At 39.6% G+C, this 14923-nt stretch overlaps 1 protein-coding gene across 2 annotated transcripts in view; it reads right to left on the bottom strand.

The window, feature by feature from the left end:
* Window positions 1-857: 857 nt before the first annotated feature.
* Window positions 858-14923, bottom strand: part of LOC117983791 (phosphoenolpyruvate carboxykinase [GTP]-like) — a 30116-nt gene continuing 16050 nt past the window's right edge. The window contains exons 1-13 of one of the 2 annotated variants that reach the window (XM_034970412.2): window positions 11181-11443; window positions 9934-10033; window positions 8924-9069; window positions 8127-8311; window positions 7743-7865; window positions 7361-7519; window positions 6801-6904; window positions 6244-6457; window positions 5577-5769; window positions 4738-4936; window positions 3783-3932; window positions 2825-3022; window positions 858-1776 (exon numbers count right to left, since the gene is read on the bottom strand). In XM_034970412.2, coding sequence (XP_034826303.1) covers window positions 1672-1776; window positions 2825-3022; window positions 3783-3932; window positions 4738-4936; window positions 5577-5769; window positions 6244-6457; window positions 6801-6904; window positions 7361-7519; window positions 7743-7865; window positions 8127-8311; window positions 8924-9069; window positions 9934-10033; window positions 11181-11230 — 1926 coding nt within the window. In that variant the 5' untranslated portion in view covers window positions 11231-11443 and the 3' untranslated portion in view covers window positions 858-1671. Of the gene's footprint in view, window positions 1777-2824; window positions 3023-3782; window positions 3933-4737; window positions 4937-5576; window positions 5770-6243; window positions 6458-6800; window positions 6905-7360; window positions 7520-7742; window positions 7866-8126; window positions 8312-8923; window positions 9070-9933; window positions 10034-11180; window positions 11444-14923 lie in introns of those variants that run through there. The other variant, XM_034970413.2, reaches the window with a different exon arrangement.

Raw genomic sequence — 14923 nt, 5'->3', positions numbered from 1 at the left:
GACGCCCCGCACACTCGCACAGTCACCGCGCTGACGCGGTGCTGGCGAGCGCGGATAATGTGCGGGTGTGCGGGGTGTCCCCCCATATCATACCCCGATTGGCATCTCGACCTGTCGCTAACTATACCTACGAGTGAAGCCACACGATGCGTTGCGTTGGCGGTGCAGCGGTTGAGGCTCGAGCGGTGCCGCTGCGTCATCCTGTATAGAAATCGCTGTAGTATGCCACATGATGCGTTACGGCGTCCCGCGCCGCACCGGAATGGACCTAAGACAAGAGAGACAAGGCGGGGAGGGGCGGTGCGTTGCAACACCATACATTTTGTCGAAGCGGCAACGCGGTGCCCCGTGTCACGTGTGGCACCCAATACTCAAATCGACAGCGGTGCGGCGCCGCAACGCACCGGAAACGCATCGTATGACCTCAGTCTTATACCTACGAGTAATCTCTATATATAAAAATGAATCGCAAAATGTGTTGCTGATCGCAAATCTCGAGAACAGTTGAACCGATTTCGCTGATTCTTTTATCATAATATTCCTTGAAGTACCTACGGGGATGGTTCTTACGGAGAGAAAAATATAAAAAAATCCTGAAAAAGAATCTGCTGTTAGGCGGTACGAAGTTCGCCGGGGCAGCTAGTTATAAATATAAGTAAATCTCTTATAGCGGAATTCACGTGAATAGTCGGAATATCCACACAGTCCGTGCGTCTACCTTCTACCTTCTACCTTCAACGAAACCACTAGGTATCTCTTTCTATAGGTCGATGTACAATATTTCCTGCCAGGTATTGTAAGTATTTAATTGATCAACGATTTTCTTATTAGACAAGGACTGAAGTAAAATTCAAACACTGATTTTAAATTCAATACGTTTATTGTTATTCTAGGGAGTATTTACATTAATTCATTTAATAATAATTATTGTAAATCTATACAATACATCCGGCTATCACACTTTAGCCTAATAAGCACAGCCTTTACATTTTTCTAATACGCGTTGTTAAATAGAGTTCAAAAAAAAATTTATTTGTCTATTCTATTTTTTACGTCTTACTTTTACAATTATACTGAAATATACATAAATGTAAAAAAATGTACATATTCGAAATCTTAAAATATAGATAAGACGAAAAATTAAGAGGTATTTGTCTAGCACTAACAAAAATACTTTTCCAAAGAAACAAACAGGATAGTCCGTACAAAATGACTTTTCACGCGCGATTTTAACTCTATGGCTAAACTGTCATGTCAAAAGTACGGTGCCAGAATAAGGCTTAAATACTTTTGACATGAAATTTTACACAAAGTTAAAATGGCGCGTGAAAAGTAAATTTTTACGCATTGTACAACACAAATTATTACTTATAGAGAGAATAGAATAGAAATACAAATACTTTTTTTTCTAAGAAAAGCATAGAACTATCTATTTGTCTAATCTTCTATTAGGTAGGTGCTTTCTTCTAAATTCTTCTGTTAAAAATACCTTACTTCACTTGACATCTATAGCACTATTCATATTTATCGGTTCTATTCTTATTAACATTTAAATACCTATGAATAAAGTTAAGGTACATTTCTATTGAACCTCGTAAGTCGTAGATTTAAAAAAAATTAGGTATCTTCATTCACTCTTAATTTCTTATATCGAAAATCATGGTCTTTGGTCTATGACTGATGAATATTCTTCCTAAGTTTGTTCAGTTCATCCCACATCTCGTTCGGAAGGTCGTCCCCGACTTCTTCCTTGAAATATTTCTCTATTGCGTCAGCCTGAAACAAAAAATTAAATAAAAAAATTGGCGTATAACATTGATCATGTTGATTATACGGTCCAGAGTTGAAACTGTTATATTTAACCTCTTTGAGCCAAATTACTTAAAATGGTTTCCGACTCAGAACAGAATATTTGAAGTAGCCCTATTGTGACACTTACTGTTAGAGCGAGATAGCTAAATGCATTTAAGCTCTTATTAGAACGTGACAAAATGATTATGTTTTGTCCTTATCACCGTGGCCACTTTTTTTTTGTTTGCCAAAATGTATTTGTACGTGAGTATTTGGCAAACAACGTGAAGTGTAAGAAGGAATGACATTTCACAAGTAAGAAAATCTGCTTGAGCGAGAGGGACTGAGGGGGCCACGCTAGTTGCAAATCTGGACATATCTGTGGTTTCCGAGGTTTTAACTATGGATGTAGGAAGAAATCCATATTCTTGTTTTAACATGAGAATGGTTTTTAAAAGAGCTTTGATAGTTTTGTTCCAGTTACTGATACAGCTGAATCAGTAGTAGATACAGTATAAAATATTGTACATCGTCCTTTAGAAAGAGATAGCTGTTTTGTATAGCCTTGTCTCTTTCGTTGAGACCGACAAAACGTCACATACGTATGAGTGACAGAGTCAACGCTCTACAAAGACGACATCTCATACTAAAGGTCGATGTACAATATTTTTTATGGGCTACTGTACTTTTACGTGTGTTTTTTACTAAAGGTAAAACAAAAATATGAGTTCTAAGTTCTTTTGCACGACTTATCCGTCTAAATTTGCATGCTGTAGCCGCCTTTAATTTGAATTATATAACTTAGCACCTAGGATTTGAATAAGTAATGTATTTTTTTTGTATGATTCTGTTGGTACCTAGATTTAAAAAAAGCATCCATAAATCTGGGCCCTGTCCTCTTCTACAAAAAATATCCTCAGTCAATGACTATAACGAAAACCATAAAATCTAGGCTCTTCTACCCCTCAATCTCCACTCAATGACTACAAAGAAACTCCCAAAAAACTATTTGCATCTTTTTTTGTTTCTTTACCTCTTGCATCCAGAAGTCCTTAGGTATGCTGAAGAGTTCCTTAATATTAACAGCGTCCAAGTTGCTAGTGTTCAGCGCGCCAGCAGCTGGTACGAAGCCGAGCGGGGTGGACTCGTGGCAGGGCTCATTGTCACATCGACGCAGCACCCAGTCCAACACACGGGAATTCTCGCCGAAGCCTGGCCAGAGGAATTTACCCTGGGGAAGAGAGATTATTTTGTGTTATAATTGTAGAGTTTTGTATATATAGGGTTTTTTCGTCTGTTATCTCAAGACGTGATCGTCGTCTGGATTTGAGTTGACTCATATGACATCTGTACATGGTTACGACAGGATTGAACTTTAAGTTCAAAATATTCTTTGGAAAATGTGGGTAGGATGGTAGTTTTTGTAGGTTTAAGTTTTTTTACCTATAGGCCGCGAGGTCGAGATGACAATCGGGATATGAGGCGAGGGGACGGCTCCGCATACCCACACATCGCCCGCACTGGGATAACGCGGGGGCTGTGCGGGGCGTTCCCACCCGGATTGCCATCTCAAACTGTCGCGTACTATATATACATCGTTTCGTTTTGGAGCATTTGTTGAACTTAATGATAGAGTTCAAAGTATGGGAAACACTGGCAAAAAATTTCTTCTGACTTTGTCATTCTAAAAGCACTACTTTTCAAAGGGGTATCTTTTCCTTTAACGATTACCTACTGAATCGAAAACTGCGAATTCCATACTAAAGTCGGGGAAAAAACCGGTTTTGAAAGGAGAAAAAAGAAGAAAGGAAAGGGACATTGGAACCCTGTGTACATGGCTCAACAGGTCGTTTGCAGCACTGGATTTGCATTGCATAGCCGCTTAGGTACTTAAAGAAATCGTCTTTAACAAAGCCATCATTAAGTCGTAGAAAATCGACCACATAACCCACTAAAGCCATCAGAAAGCGAACACATCACACTATAAATACCTGTTCGTCTTTCCTGAACCAGTTGACGTGGAAGATCTTGGGCATGTGTCGTCCAGCCTGCGGCATGGACAGCCAGTGGCGGAGGTACTCTCCGAAGTTGTAGCCGAAGAATGGACGCATGGCGAACGGATCGTGCATCACCACTTTTCCCTGAAAAGTAAAAATCCGTTTTAATAAAAAGAAATGTTTTCAAAGAGTTTTGGACCATAAAGCAACAACTAAGATCGGGTGGCTTAGGAGGGAAATTACAACAATATTCGATATTGTACGCACAAAACTAAGAATTGTATCGATTTATCTCGTCATTATCTAGGTTTATTGATATATAAAACATTGAAAAAAATATTGATTTAAAAGTTACGAGGCTCAAAAGATTCCTATTTTAACACTAAACTAATGACAACTTTGGATGTAAATAAATAAGGTTAGGGATATGAAAATTCTAAAACAATTTATCATTAGACGTAGTTTATTTATTCATTACTTGAAATAACTTTACTTTGCAAACATAAATTCAGCAGTTTTTTCTCAAAAATACTCTTCTTAAACCCTTTTCGCGCGTTTGATTTCGGTGAAAATCATCGTGCCTCTCAACTTTCTCATACAATGTCAAGTGAAAAGCAAACATGTTACCCACGTGCGCTGCCAATTTCGGTCGAGCGTCCTGCGTCACCTTAATAGCAAATTTTACAATTCGAGAACTTTAAAAGCAAGAAACGAGTACCTATCTTGATAAAAAAGGTCCTCAGGGTCTTGGTTAAGTACCCAAGTATCATTTTCTCTATGGCCTGCCAGTAACTTAGTGTCTACCTAGGCTTCAAACCCTGTGCACGGCGTATGACTATTTTTTTAACTTTTTAAACTGTTGTTATAGTGGCAATAGAGTCACGTTGCCACGGAACCCTGAAAATAACAGTGCTAGAATCAAGTAATCTCTTAAACAAGTGATACTTACAGCGTGCTCAGCAGCCGCTGTAGCCTCAGACCTCATGGCCGCCCCCATGAACACGCCATGTTGCCAGTCCCTCGCCTCGACCACCAGCGGCACTCCCGCCGGCCTTCTGCCTCCCAGCAGGATCGCTGATATCGGGACTCCTTCAGGGCTCTCCCAGTCCCCATCTATGATTGGACACTGTTCTGCTGGAGTGCAGAATCTGGGAAAGATATGACAGCATTTTAAAGATTTTGCGAAATTCTTGCCACAGTCCCGTTTCCAAATTTAATTCGAACTGAATCTTGCTAAATTGTAGCCTAGGGGATTTTCTGAGATTGCGACTAGGTGGCGTTTCTGAGTGTTATTCTTATTCTAAATTAGACTGTACTGTCCCACGTTTGGGCAAAGGCCTCCCTCCGATCCTTCCACCATTTCCTATTCTGTGCCTCTTCAGGCCACGTTACTGCAAACTTATCTAATTCGTCACGCCAACGTCGCCTCGGCCTACTACGCTGGCGTTGAGGATTCTGGGATGGTTGAGAAGTGTTCTTGTGTCTAGACATTATTAATTATGAGCACATCCTTATGACAAGCAAGTTTTTTCTATTGCTTTACTATTCTACTATTCATAGAAAACTTGATGACAGATATTCGCTTTAAAAATTTTTAGGCAAACCATGATCCCGTTATTGCATGTTGCTGGTCGAAGCAACGCGTGACGTTTGCGCAATGAATTCGATTAGGTGGCCCTAATGAGACGGATTGGGGAGAAATCGGGTGGCGGCAGTTTCCCAGTCGTAGAACAGTACAGACTAGTCAAGATTACATTTAGAATATTTCAAGTGAAGGGCTTAGCTTACCTAGAGTTGGGATGAGCCGCCGGCGTCTTCTTGCTGGGGTCCCAGGGTTGTCCCTTCCAGTCGATCAAAGCCTCGGGCGCTTGGCCCATGCCCTCCCACCACACTCCACCTTCTGCTGTCTCCGCCACGTTCGTGAACACCGTGTTACTGAATATTGACGCCATGGCGATGGGGTTGGTTGAGGTGGAGGTTCCTGAGGAATAAAGTGGTGTAATTAGCAACCTTTGTACTTCAAGTTATTGAGAAAATGTCCATAGCTAGTTAAAATGAGAAACTGGCGTTCCTTGTATGTCTTACTTCTGAGGTTTGTAGGTTAGGTCTTTACACGTTTTGTCAATTCAGCGATACAGAAGATGGACGCCTGGACCGGGCATTTCTTATTAGAGTCGTCTAAGTATGGTGTTCTTAGAGCACGTGCCTCTCCTATATCCTCTCTAGGCATAAAAGCACTGCTTATACTTGTCGAAAATAATCCTTATTTGTCATTATGACAGGACAGTCCTCTCTGTAAATAAATCTAACTAATTCCTAGTGATATTAGGATAGCACTAGGAATTAGTTAGACCTAGGGTAGGCCCTAGCTTCAGAATCTGTCCAACCTAGTGGCAGTGGCGCCATTCTAGCCAAATTAACCAAAACCCAGTTTATTCGATAGAAGGATGTTTACCTGGTGCAACTCCAAAGAATCCATTCTCGGGGTTGATGGCCCTCAGCACTCCGTTCTTGTCGAACTTCATCCACGCGATATCGTCTCCCACACACTCCACCTTGTACCCCGGCAGTGTTGGCGTCATCATGGCTAGGTTGGTCTTCCCGCAGGCTGAGGGGAAAGCTGCTGCGATGTAGCGTTTGCGGCCTTTCGGGTCCGTTATACCGACGATCTGGAAAAGAAGTACAGGATTAGGTCTTTGAGCCATTTGCAGTTATTATCTGAAAAACGTCTCACGGCGATATTTTCACGTACAGTTGAAATGTATGTACCTACCTACATGCAATGCAATGTCGATGTTCTTTCATGATGAACATCGCAAAAACAGAAGATTACCATGTTTTTTGTAAAATCACATTAATTTAGCAATAAATCTACCTATAAGGTAGTATAGTAGAGTAGGAATATTGGGTTAGTTAATTCTTTGTTATTTTTGGTCCTTCAAACCGGACTTTTACACAATATTATCAAATGGTTTTATTGTATATAGCTAACTAGCTGAAATGATCACTTACCAGCATGTGCTCAGCTAACCAGCCCTCACGTCTTGCCAATACGGATCCCAATCGTAGAGCAAAACATTTCTTTCCAAGCAAACTGTTGCCTCCATATCCGCTACCTGTATAGAAAAAGTTGAAATAATTTCACTTTATTTGCACGGTCAAGAAAATAATATTGTGGAGAAAGTATTATAGGTAGGTACCTATATTTATTATATATTTCTGTAATCTGTAAGTACATATATCATTAATAGATTTAAGAAACAAGGAAAGAAGTTGCATTTGTTGCGTCAAGAAATTTAACATACGATGCAAAGTAGGAAGATTGTTTTATGATGTAACACCTGACAAAATTATAATGGTTACACAGCAATATAGTAATGAATAAACACACTAATACATCAATAACGGTACATTATAAGAGAGAAACATTGTATGGTATATTACCAGACCTACCTACTTGTAGTATTATCCTCGAGAGTAGAGAGAAAGGATTGTATTTTTGAACCTACGTAATTACTCGCAATACGTAGGGAGTTTTCCAAGAACTTCCATGAAGAAGATCGTCCACTCACCATAGCTTATGATCTCATTGTCAAGGGGTCGGTGTAGGATGATGGTGCGTTGAGGATCACAGGGCCAGCCGGTGGTGCTGGTCCCCAGAGTGCGACCCACGGAGTGCAAGCAGCGCACGAAGTGTTCGTCTTTGCGGAGGGCGTCTAAGACTTTGCTACCTGAGGGATTTAAAAAATCTGTGAAATGCTGTACAACCATAGTTTACATTTGATTGACGACATCAATAATTAATAATACCTACTAGAGTCTGGCTAACGAAAGATGATACTGGAAAAGCGCGGCTTTAAAAAGTATCAGAATGGCAGCCCCAAAATTATAGACCTAACCCATTAAAAACAAGAAAAGCCTCCCGTAAGAAAAGTAAACATTTGGAAAGCTTACCCATTCTAGTCATAACGCGCATGGAGTAGACGACGTATGGTGAATCCGTCACTTCTACGCCGATCTTGGAAAGCGGAGATCCTACCGGACCCATAGAGAACGGGATCACGTACATTGTGCGTCCTGTACCAAACAATAAATTATGTATTAATTAATATATATCTATATTATGTTACGCTCAATGACCGAAAACTTATTGAGGAATAAACAGTGGCGCGGGTTTTTTTCATTGAAACAAGGCGTTGTGGTCGTAACTCGTATCTAAGGGATAGCCACGACATATCGTGATCGTTTTCATAAGAGCATTAATTTCGCCTCGTAGCCTTTCTGCGATAACCACAACGCATTGTAAGCTGTTTTTTCGATTTAAGTATATTTACTTACCGCGCATGCATCCAGGGAACCTCTCAGTCACAGCCTTGTCGTAATCATTGGGTGTGATATGGTTGCCTAGCGCTGACTTCTGGCCGGCGCGAGCCACTGGCACCACGTCTCTCTCATGTTCCGAGCAGATGAATGTTTTGGACTCCACGCGCGCCACGTCCGCTGGGTCCGTGCGGGTTAACCAGCTGGAAAAGTATTTATTTGAAGAACTCCTCTTAAAATACCATCGCAGACGAACGATATAAGATATATAAATATATAATGTTTATCTACATATATACACATTAACTATTTTCGAAATCTACCTACACATTCTATCTAATATCTAGTACGAACGGTATTCCTAACCAGTGACAAATTAAACTTCAAAAGCACTTGTAAAATTTACTTGAATAAAAATATATTCTATTCTTTTCTTTAAATAGTGTTTTATTCGCAGGAATGTGAGTACAGCAATAGGTCTTAGGAGTCTTAGAACCTTACAGTACTTAGTTTCTACCAGATTAGGTATCAAACTATACCTACTTTGGTATAAAATTTCAATTAGGCATACCTATGTATCTACTTATATATATTTTTCTATTATTTTTGTTTCCCATATCCTTAGATTAAGGACTATGGTCTATGACTAATCATCCCATATCCGCCATATTGGATTTAACCTGACGTCATGTAACCTGCGACAAAGACAAACCCAGCGACACCTCATATATCAAAATCTGATGAATAGTTTGGTAAAAGGACCCTTAGAACACCATCACAGATGTACGTTGATAGAAAAGGTACGAAGCTCTTACCAGTTGTCATATTTGGGCAGGGGTTTGACGGTGCCCTGCTGCTGCATTAGGTGCAGCAACGCAGTGGCTTCGCCTTCAGATCCATCGCATACGTGCACATGCTCCGGCTCGCAAAGCGCTGCGCTGCGCTCTACGAAGGCTCGGACCTACGGACAAATCAATTCAATTTATCTAAAATTAGGTAAGTAGGAAGCTGTGATAGCCTAGTGGTTAGGACGTCCGCCTTCTAATCGGAGGCCGGGGGTTCGATCCCGGGCACGCACCTCTAACTTTTCGGAGCTATGTGCGTTTTAACTTTTAATTAATTGAATGTCACTTGCTTTAACGGTGAAGGAAAACATCGTGAGGAAACCTGCATGCCTGAGCGTTATGCATAATGTTCTTAAAGGTATGTGAAGTCTACCAATCCTCACATGGCCAGCGTGGTAGACTATGGCCAAAACCTTTCGCACTCTGAGAGGAGACCCGTGCTCTGTAGTGGGCTGGCGTCCTCCTGCCTCATACCCCGATTGCCATCTCGACCTGCGGCGTACTTATAGAGTCACTCACTAAGAAAGTATTTTCAAAAATTCTATTCGAGTTAAACCAAGCAGGTTAGATACTTTATTCTTATATTTTAGCATTCCGAAATAGTTCCATTGATTATGGAAAATTAGTAAAATTACCCATAAACCTCTAAGTATTTAATCAACTCATTTCTCTCGTCAAGTTAGGCAATATTTTTTAAATAGCAAAATGAATGTGATATTACAATAAGGCTGGGGTGGCCATGAACCAAATTCCAAATCCAGGACGAAACTAAAACTAACAGGATTTTGCAACAAAAACAGATGATCAAGAATTTACTTTCTCACATCGTGTAGGTAACAATAAAACTATTTTACGTATAGTAAGTACATTAAAAAAATGGATACCTATTTAAAAATGGAGATTATTAAAAATATGACAAATGTTAAAATTCGAAAACATGGACCCGAATAGGCCGTGATTAATTTTTTTTATGTAGGTACCTTAGGAGTCAAAGCAGCGAGTTGAGGGCTTAGCTTGGTGGAACCGCGGAGAGCAGCCTGGTGCGCAGCTCTGCTGCAGCCCAGCGCCACTTGTGCACATCTGAGGAACAAAACACCTGTTAGAATCGTTACCTAATCGATACTTGACGCACCTTGCAGCGCGCCTAACATGCGCACCACGAGAAAATTTTGTCTACGCATTTACTCGTCTTATTTGTATGAAAAAACACGAGATAATGCGTAGACAAAATTTTCTCGCGGGGCGCTTGTTAGGCCCTCAGAGGGATATCTACTCATGTGTTGCAGGTACAGAAGGCACACTCCGCGAAGACAAAGGAGAACATTGAAACAAATGACGACTCTTTCCACGACCGACGCATTAAAGTGCAATTAAGCTTGCACAGCACAACATAAGCATTTGGACTGTTGAAACATATTAAAAACAATGATTAGGTAGTTTTTGGGACATAAAAGGATAAAATATACAGGAAAAACCATTAAAATATGTATAAAATGAAATTGGACATTTCCAAAGTTACATTATAAAAGTACCTGTATCTAAAATTTCCTCAAATTATAAAAAGCTAAAACTTTGAACCTTTAATAAGTAACAATTAGTTACAAGAACTCTGGATTATATTTTTTAATATATCATAGATTTCGCGTTAGTATAGGTAACTAAGTAAATTGGAACAATTTGCGATCTTACTGATTCCAATTTTAATAATTATATATGATAAACCTACATACTAAGTACTAAGTAATGCCTATATTTATCATTCCTTCTGTTCTGTTTAAAAATAAAAACTTACGTAACTTCTAACAAATATTAACTTCCTATTGATTATATAACTTTAAAATTTAAATAATATAAATTCTTTGTAGTTTATATACTTTGAATTGCCATTCAATAGACACGGCCTTGGTTGTAATGTTGGTTTTCCATTACGAATACGGAATATTCTTATGAGTTGAAACCGAAAATGTAATTAATATCATATTAATTACCTATGTAATTATATATTTTCGATTGACAATATTGAGACTTTAATTAAACAATCGTTTTGGCGGAGTAAAAACTGTGTGTTCAACTCAATCATTTTTTCATTTAAATGTATTATTAATTTGTTACTATTTAAGTATTTATTTGTTTTAGATTTATTAACTTTATACCTATAGGTAGGTATAGATCCTAAAACCTAACCTTTTAATAAAATTGTAAGAAAAATATATAAAAAAAAACTTACTTGGCGGCCTTCCTAACGTAGTCTTCTGGGATAGCTTTGATATTCAGCATTTTGTACAATATTTATTTAAATAAATTAAAATTAAAAATACTTTTCAGGTAAGTAAAAATTTGAAAAAAATAAAAAGCTAAATTTTATCCAAATTACTGAAACTGAACAAAAATATCAGCCAGTTATAAAATCTTGATTTATTGAATCTGTCACCCATTTAATTATAAGGAACAAATGACGGGAACTATCAAATACTAGTGCTATTAATTCAAATGCGTGCGCGCATTATATAGAATGGGAGTGCGCGAATGGCGGCTTCTTATTGGCGGAAAACGCGGGTGGGGCTCTGACGTAAGCAATGCTACATATATCGCAAACTGTACATAGAAAAACAAGTTGATTTAGTTGTTTTCAATGTCTTAAATTACGCTCTATAGTAGGTATGTGAGACAGGTAGGTACTAGGTTGTAACAGTACAGCGTGGTTTCGTCAGATCGATCAAAGCTCAAGGTTGGATGGCGTCATCCTTTTTGCTTTGATGATAATCATAGTTCACACGTTGCATCTTTCGCAGGAAAGTGCGTGTGCCAAAGCATAAGCAACTACGTAACGTGTGCAACACAAATATGTTATTGCAAATACTTATGTTCAAAACAATAACATAATCTCTGTGATAACATCTGTAGCTGTAAATCGCTAGATAATTTTTTCGGATAGGTAGGTAGTATACTTACCTATAGTCCGCGACAGGTTGAGATGGCAATCAGGGTATGACGCAGCCACTCACCCGCACGTCAGCCGCGCTCACCCGCACAGTATTAGCGCGGGGCTGTGCGGATGTGCGAGGCGTTCCCTCCCCGATTTCCATGTTGACCTGTCGCGTACTATACCGTACGTAAGTATGGTACGCGACAGGTCGACATGGTAATCGGCACTCCGCACGACAGCACAACCCCTGCGCTAACCCCTTGCGTGAGCGTGGGTGTGAGGGGCACCCCCCCGCGGCCCGCCTCATACCCCAATGGCCATCTCAACCTGTCGCGGACTATAATATTTTATATAATATTTCGAACATAGTTCTAATACTAGCTTTGCTAAGCTGTGACAGCCTAGATGGTTAGGACGTCCGCATCCTAATCGGGGGTTCGATCTCAAGCACGCACCTTTAACTTTTCTGGGTTATGTGCGTTTTAAGTAGGTAATTAATATCACTTGCTTTAACGGTAAAGGAAAACATCGTGAGGAAACCTGCATGCCTGAGAGTTTTCCGTAATGTTCTCAAAGGTGTGTGAAGTCTGCCAAGTCGCACTTGGCCAGCGTGGTAGACTATGGCCAAAACCTAAAGAAGAGACCCGAGCTCTGTAGTGAGCAGGCGATGGGTTGATCCTGATGACTGCAAAAATCAAATTGATGGATTGACAAAATTATAATAAGGAAATCCCATTTGATATGGCATCATAAATTATAACTATAAGGTTGGTTGGTATTAAATTGGAGAAGTTGTCATATTATTATGTTGCCGATAAATGTACCTACACCACACGAGTAGATATATAGACCAGAGGGGAAGCTTCATACTAGCGGCTGGCTGTAGGTTTACTCACTCAAGCGCAGCTGACGCGCACCACGACGTGTCACGGACGCTCCGTTTGCCGCCGTTTGCCATCGAACTGGGCGCAAACGGAGCGTCCGTGACACGTCGTGGTGTACGTGAGCTAGTGTGAAGCTTCCCCTCTGGTCTATAATATCTACTCGTGTGCCTACACTGCTGAACGAGTATGTACGGTTGTGTAACTCCGTAGGCCTGTTGCATGGATTTTCAGTTTCCACTGAACAGATTTTGCGCCGCTTTGTGTCCAGCGACTTCAAGATCGTCCGTCTACCTAGTGTGGGTATCCTAAGTCGTAACGGAGGCTTTCTAGTGATGGGTTGTAATCCAGTCATCTTGATCTCAGAGTTTAAATCTTTTCTTCGAGCTGCCGTATGTGCCCTATCCGTTGCCACTTAAGCTTTGCGAATTGCGACCCGTTGAGCTGTGTCGGTTCCCCTGGTTCTACGGTTCTTCTATCTGATTTGGGAACTGATTTGATCACGTAATTCATAGCAAAGTCTCAAGACTTATCTCTACTAGTTGTTTGTTATCTATTTTTATTATTCATTTGTTTCTTTCTCTAGGTAGGTACATTTTGTGACGTGCCTTCTTTATCGTGATACGGACGCGTAAATATGTAGTTATATTGCGTGTTATTGTGTTTCTATGCAAACTTGGTGATATGAACTCTGCCTTTGATACCTATAATATAAGATTTTGGCGAAACTTAATTTTGGACGTCTTTTGCCAGCCAATGTTCAAAGCGTTAATCGTCAATAATTGAATGTAGTGGGTACCTACTTTAAACTATAGTGCATTCAAAATAAACTGGCGTCTTTCCACTTGAGAGCGGCATTAGCAATAACAATAGGACTACATTCGACATGCCACATAAACAATAGGGGTAATAAACCAAACACTCATAGAGCCCATTCATTTTAAAGGAGCCGGTTCAACCTTATATATTTTGTTGCAAACCAACCAGTGTTGATATTTTTGAATTCGCCCGCCACGACTTAATCCTATTGTTATTGCTAATGAAGGTCTCAAGTGGAAACACGCCAGTTTATTTTGAATGCATTATACCTTCACGAAGCTCACTCCAATGAGAGCCACCAATAAATAACGGGGTAGGCATTTCAATGTTCTTTATTTGTTGACAAGTTAGCGCTTGACCACAGAATATTGCTTGACACAGGTTTGACTGCCATGTTTAACGATGTTGTCTAATATACTGGTTAATGTAGAACTGAACCACATCAAAATAATTATCCAAACTTAAAAAAAAACCGGCCAAGTGCGAGTCAGGCTCGCGCAATGAGGGTTCCGTACTACAGTCGTATTTTTTCGACATTTTGCACGATAATTCAAAAACTATGATGCATAAAAATAAATAAAAATCTGTTTTAGAATGTACAGGTGAAGACTTTTCATATGATACCCCACTTGATATAGTCACTCACTTCGAAAGTTGAAAATACTAATTATTAGTTCATGACCACAATTTAATTTTGTTTGTGTGATATAACCCTAAATTCGCGGTTTTCAGATTTTTCCCCAAATGTCAGCTATAAGATCTACCTACCTGCCAAATTTCATGATTCTAGGTCAACGGGAAGTACCCTGTAGGTTTCTTGACAGACAGACAGACAGACAGACAGACAGACAGACAACAAAGTGATCCTATAAGGGTTCCGTTTTTCCTTTTGAGGTACGGAACCCTAAAAACATATGTATATATGAATAATTAAGCGGCTCAATTTGGTAGAAAAATGTTTCTAGTTAGCTACTTTGTGTACCTACCTAGCTACTAGCTAGCTAATAATAAATAATATATGACCGGTCTTGAAGGCCATCAGTTTTTCTAGGTTCAGTTCTTTGTTCCCGGAGCAGGAAGCTCCAATAAGTTGCCACATACTTTGTGAATGTATTCACTATAACACAAAGCACCCTGGTGTATTAAAATGAACATACACGCACGTAGGTTCAACGACTCAAATCAACAAGTCAATAATTGTATGTCAATACTTACAACAAGTGGAATAATACTAGACTAATATACACAAGTATTTTATTCTAAGAAAATCCATTTCTGCATGAGGGAACAAAGAAAAACGCCTAATAGGAAAGATTTTATTTTGATTTTAATATAGCTATGAAA

The sequence above is a fragment of the Maniola hyperantus genome, chromosome 7, assembly GCF_902806685.2.
Source record: "Maniola hyperantus chromosome 7, iAphHyp1.2, whole genome shotgun sequence".
NCBI lineage: Eukaryota > Metazoa > Arthropoda > Insecta > Lepidoptera > Nymphalidae > Maniola > Maniola hyperantus.
This window is presented reverse-complemented; position numbering and strand designations above follow the sequence as displayed.